The 6,000-nt window shown below is 43.0% G+C and overlaps 1 protein-coding gene across 1 annotated transcript in view; it reads left to right on the top strand.

The window, feature by feature from the left end:
• Positions 1-1,653, top strand: part of VWA3B (von Willebrand factor A domain containing 3B) — an 82,872-nt gene extending 81,219 nt beyond the window's left edge. Inside the window, exon 29 of the mRNA XM_056862166.1 lies at positions 1,358-1,653. Within this exon, the coding sequence (XP_056718144.1) occupies positions 1,358-1,653 (296 nt within the window). The remainder of the gene's footprint in view (positions 1-1,357) is intronic.
• Positions 1,654-6,000: the final 4,347 nt, after the last annotated feature.

Genomic DNA, 6,000 nt, shown 5'->3' on the forward strand with positions numbered 1-6,000 from the left:
AATACTAACCAGGGCTGACCCTGTTTAGCTTCTCAGTTCTGACAAGGTCAGGCTAGCCTTGGCTATTTAGGTCACAGCGAAACACTATTTAGTGCCCATTAAAGCCAACAAGAATTACACTGAGAATTCTTGGATACTTTAAACTTCATTTGTATTCTAATGTGCTGCTTCTCTCTCCTCTCTCTCTGTTCATCTGCATTCCTATTCACTGCTATGAAAGAGGAGCTCAGCGTATAGATACCTTTTGTATGTTTAATACTAGAGCTTTGATCAGAATGAATTTTGAGGGCTCTTTTCTATCCGGGAAATTACAGTTTTTGCCAGAAGAGGCAGTTTTGCATCAGTTGGTGTTTTGTCCTTTTCCTCATCTACTTGCTGCAATGATTTCACCCTTTCCAGACCTTCCAACTCTAAATGGCAGCACAGTACCTACTGAGCTGTAAGCACGTGACAGTAAGTCCTGTGTCGGGACAGCCGTGTGATGGGGAAAGGAGGAGCCAGACTTGGGACTTAATTCAGGGGAGGGGGCTTTACATCGCAAGCGCGCACAGAGCATTGGAGGACCAGTTTCTGGAAGTGGGAGATGGCTGGAGCAGGCTGTGTGGATGGAGGGAAGGCAAAGGGGGGCATCTCCTAACCTGCCTGTGATAAAAAGGAATTCTCTCCAGCAAGGTTCTTGCCTTCCTATCCTGCCGCTCTTCTCATCCTGTGTGCAAAGACCGACAAGGAGGCATGGTGACCTTGCTGTCCTTGCTTGCACACAAGCAGTGGGCCTTTCCAAAAACCAACAAGAAAATGGTGGCTTGAAAGAAGGTGGGGCCTGGAATTCTCCTAGAATTATAACTGCTCTCCAGACATCTGAGACCAGGTCCCCTGGAGAAAATGGCTGCTTTGGAGGGTGGATTCTATGGTATAATATTAGGGTTGCCAACTTCCAGGTAATAGCTGGAGATTTCCTGCTATTACAATTGATTTCCAGGCAATCAGTTCCTCTGGAGAAAATGGCTGCTTTGGCAATTGGACTCTATGGCATTGAAATCCCTGTCCTCTCTAAACCCTGCCCTCCTCAGGCTCTGCCCCAAAAACCTCCTGCCGGTGGCGAAGACGGATCTGGCAACCCTATATTATATCCTAGTGAGGTCCTTCCCTTCCCCACCCCACCCTCCCCCGGTTCCACCACTGAATTTCCAGGTATTTCCCAACCTGGAATTGTCAACCCTATGAACCTTTTTTTTTTTTAAATTATGCATTATTGTGCATGTTGTGTACTGTTGCCTTCTTACATCAAACTGTCCGCCACATATATTTTTATGTCACTAAGCGTGTGCAATTTTTCTCCTCATCTCTTGTTTGCCAGCCCCTGCTTACGGCGGTTCTTTGGCCCCTTTTCAAACGAGTCGCAGATCTGTGTGGATCCCTTTAAACACTGCAGATTGCAAGCTGCACAAGCGTCTCCGTTGCTCTCGTTGTCCTTTGGAGCTCCAGGGGAGCAACCCCCAGCTTGTCAGCGTGGCTGTCAGCAGCAGCAGCAGCACCTGCTCCCTGTCCAGCATCGAGAAGGTGGAAGATTTGGCGCGACGGCTTCAGCAGTATCACATAGCTCAGAGGAAAGGCCATGCTCCAGCTGCAAAGAAGGAACAACGCCAACTGTGAAGGTGGGGGGTGGAGTAGTGGCCAGCTACAAAACTGTATCATATCAAGGCCAAATAAACCATTTAATTTGATATAAAATTTTTAATATTAAAATTGTATAGTATAGAACACTGACTTCGGAGGTGTTTTGGGTGACATCTTTTAAAATCTGGACATGTAGTAAAACAAAAGTTCACAAGGTTGGAAGAGACCACAAGGGTCATCCAGTCCAACCCCTGCCGTGCAGGATCCCACAATCAAAGTACTCCTGACAGATGGCCATCCAGCCTCTGCTTAAAGCCTACTTTATTTACAGACATGGAGCGAAGCAGCTACCTGACTACTTCAGTACATTAGTCTGCATGGATCATTCCAGCCCATCTGCTACCATTGCAACTTGGTTGAGAATGGCTGTTACCACATTTGTATTCCCAGCAATGTATTAAGAGTTTGAAAATGTTATAAAAAATACGTCACAGTGGGTAGCCGTGTTAGTCTGTCTGCAGTAGTAGAAAAGAGCAAGAGTCCAGTAGCACCTTAAAGACTAAAAAATATAAAAAAATACGGTTCTATATATTCCCACCGATGTATTAAGAGTTTGAAAACGTTATAAAAAATACTGTTCGCACTTTGGCCCCTTTAGCTGTGAAGACGTCTTCCAACCATTTATAAGCCGTGGTATCCAAAAACCCTTTTAAAGCGATGTTTTTTATAACATTTTCAAACTCTTAATACATCACTGGGAATACAAAGTACGGTAACCCCCAATATTTTGTTATGATATTTCAGATGTTTCAGGTCTGGCTTCAGGGGTTGTCAGGGCTTTGAGCCTTCGTCATATGGCTAAGGTTGTGTATACTGTCTTAGGCTATCCAAAGAAAGAGCAGGATAAAAATCTAATGGGAAGTCCCAGGCAGAAGCTAAGTACTTAGGGCTGGAGTGGTTCCCAGAGTAGTGTCATGGTTAAGAGTGGTGGTTTGGAGCGGTGGACTCCTCTACATGAAGCCAGCTGGGTGACTTTGAGCTAGTCACACTCTCTCAGCCCCACCTATCTCACAGGGTATCTGTTGTGGGAGGTGATTGTAAGCCGGTTTGATTCTCCTTAAGTGGAAGAGAAAGTCGGCATATAAAAACCAACTCTTTTTCTTCTTCTAAGTGAGGAATCTTTCCACTGGAAGAAGAGCTCAATAGAAGGAGTCTTCCTCAAATGGGAGATTCCTCACTGATGCAGTTTCATAGGATCATGGCCTTTAAAACAGTTGGTACAATCTGCTGCCAGATTCCCCAGAGGAAATGTGGGAGTGTGGTTGTCATCCAGCAACTAGCTATGCCAACGGGCTTGCAGGAGAAATTCTTGGCAAGTTGTAAGCAGTTGGTATGGTATGTTCAGAGACATGATGTGTTTCTTGAGGAATCTTTTCCCTTTCGGTTTGCACAGAACACGGCTGTTTGTTGACCAAGGATGGTTTTCCATATAGCTGTAGACACGTCTTTTCATCCAAGATGTTGCTATAGTTGCAGCTTTGTCACAGAGTCAGTCATATCAAAAGGCATCGTTTTCCTATGCGCTTCACAAAGGGGGCTGAGGAGGCCAGTAATTCTCTGCTACAATTATTTCATATGCAACAATGGTTAAGGAATTCAGTACACAGCCACTAATACACTTAATTCAATTATACTTTACTACTTTTGAGGAAAAACTTTAATATATATACGAGGTACAAGTTAAACCACCATACAATTGTGTAAGAAACATTCTTATAATGTATACCAAACAATATTATGAAAAACCGTTGTACAAAATTATAGGATAATGCAAACGCATGGAAAATTTGCTCCAGTAACAGATTGTACTCTTACAGTCCCGTCTTATCCAGTGGAACAAAAAATCCCATAATGGGTTTCAACTATATTGTGAGAAAACTTGTCAAAATGTTCCATACAGTAGATTCACTACGGCTGCGTGAATACTACGCTCCGCGAAGAAGATGTACTTGCTTCCAAGTCAACTGGTTAGCCTTTAGCCAATCAAAATACAGCTCTTTGAAATCTTCGCTTTTCAGCTCCATGTTTCCAAGACTTATGCAATATTCCTTAAGATAAAGGTTTGGGCAAACGCTCTGATTTAATAATAGCGTGGGCAAACACCCCAATTTGACAAGACTCCGGTTTTATCTTGTTTCGTAGGCTTCCTCAGAAGGTATTTTCCATATTATCTAGAATAGCAACAGTATATGATATATATGATATATATACCCATATACAATATTAAAGCAAAAACATATACCCGACCGCAATCTGGCAGTTCCCGGAATGTGACTCTTAGGTCCATTAACTTACTAACTCAGAGTAGGATTACTATGTAGGAAAGTATCTATAACAGTTGTTTTCAGTAGCTTCTCACCTTAAAGAACACTGTATGTCATGCTAAGAATTCTTTAAAAACTTATTAGCTTGAGCCTGTATTATTTGAAGGAGTATAAAGCCATCTCTATATCTAACTAGACAAATCTAAAGAAGAATTCAATCCATATGGATGGATCGATTGGAGTAAGTGAATAAACCTAGCCTCCTGCTGGCATAATATCCTTTCTGCATCAACGTTATTATCCTTATGTAGTTGCCAGATTGCAAAAAACTGCATGTCAGTATCCCTATGGCCTTTTTCCAGAAAATGTGGAACCATGGGTGCTTCCAGGACCTGATTACGGATCCTGGAGTGATGTTCCCCAATCCTATATTTCAATGACCTTGATGTTTTGCCCACATAAATTAAAGTATAGGAACATTTAATTATGTAAATCACCCTTTTAGAGTCACAATTAGTAAATGACCATAGCATGAATCGAAAACCTGTTTGAGTGCACACAAATTATTAGACAGGAAGAGATAAAGAACAATTTACACAGTGTCCACAGCAGTGATGTCCAGTAACTATTGGTTGTGGATGTTTAATCATTCTAAAATCTGATCTAATTAACGGATCCCTAGGAGCTCCGGTTTTTCTTAAACCTATTTTGGGTGTATTTTTGCAACCTGGTATTGTGTTTAATATATGCCAGTTGTAAATAATTTTCTTTATAGCCGGTGCCAAATGTGTATATTCCAAGGAAAAGGTAAGTGATTTTTCTATTACTGTTGTTTTATTGGATATTTGCTCTCGTTCAATATGTTGAACTCTCCTAAAAGTATTATTGATTGTTTGTTGTGGATATCCCCTCGCTATCAATGATGTAGATCGATTTTTTAGCAGATATTTGAAAATCCCTCTCATTGGTTGAATTTTTTTAAAGTCTAACAAATTGACTATAAGGAAGATGGTTTTTCAATTGTAAAGGATGAAATGAATTATAATTTAGTAATGCATTTGTATCTGTTTTCTTTCTATAGGGTCGTACACCCAATCTGGAATTGTCCCCAGTATATACCTCAGTATCCAAAAACGGGACAGATGAAGTTGAAGCACATCCTGTGAATTTTATACTATTATGGCAATGATTAAGCCAATCCATAAACTGTTCAAATATATCCTGATTCCGAATGATAATAAACATGTCATCAATAAAACGAATAAAGGTGTGAATGTGTTGTTTAAATAAATCAGGGGTGGGGAACCCTTTTTCTGACAAGGGCCATTTGGATATTTATAACATCATTCATGGCCCATACAAAATTATCAACTTAAAAATTAGCCTGCTATATTCGGTCAAACATTTAGCCAAGAGGCACAACGGGAGACGCCGCTGAGTGTCTGCCACATAGAGCGACTCGCTTTTGAGCTCTGCCGTCCCCAGCTAGGCCTGAGAGATTCAGGCAGAGCAGCAAACACAAGACGGAGTGAGCGACAAGCCGCTCGGGGCTTGTAGGCAAAGGAGCCCTGTCCAGTAACACCCTGATCTGGCACTTTCCCGCCCTATGCGCCTTTTGCAGGACTTAGAGGGGAAAGAACCAGAAGGGAGAGGGGGTACTGACCAAGTCCCAAGCAGGCAGCTGCCCAGATGACACCCCCCCCACGCAGGCAAGCAGGCAGACATCCAACTGGTGGTGCACTCGCCCACCTGGTGGCACAGGATGCTCTGTTGCACCAGGTGGGTGTAGCCGTCCCACTCCATGCCGGAGTTGCTCCTGCTCTGCACAGTCAGGGCCAGATTCTACAGCCAGCTCCTGCTATCTCCGCCTGCAGGGATTAAATGAGGACACTGTGGCTAAGAACTTGCCCCCGCGCATTCTGGCCCTGCCCCCTTTAACCCCTCCATTGTCGCCACTTCCGCCCCCAGCCCTCTTATAGTACAGAGGGAATATGTTTCTCCACAGCCTGGGTGGAAAAGGGTTAACACAGTTTCTTGGGCGGTCCTAGCAGCTCCATAG

The sequence above is a fragment of the Euleptes europaea genome, chromosome 16, assembly GCF_029931775.1.
Source record: "Euleptes europaea isolate rEulEur1 chromosome 16, rEulEur1.hap1, whole genome shotgun sequence".
NCBI classification, from domain to species: domain Eukaryota; kingdom Metazoa; phylum Chordata; class Lepidosauria; order Squamata; family Sphaerodactylidae; genus Euleptes; species Euleptes europaea.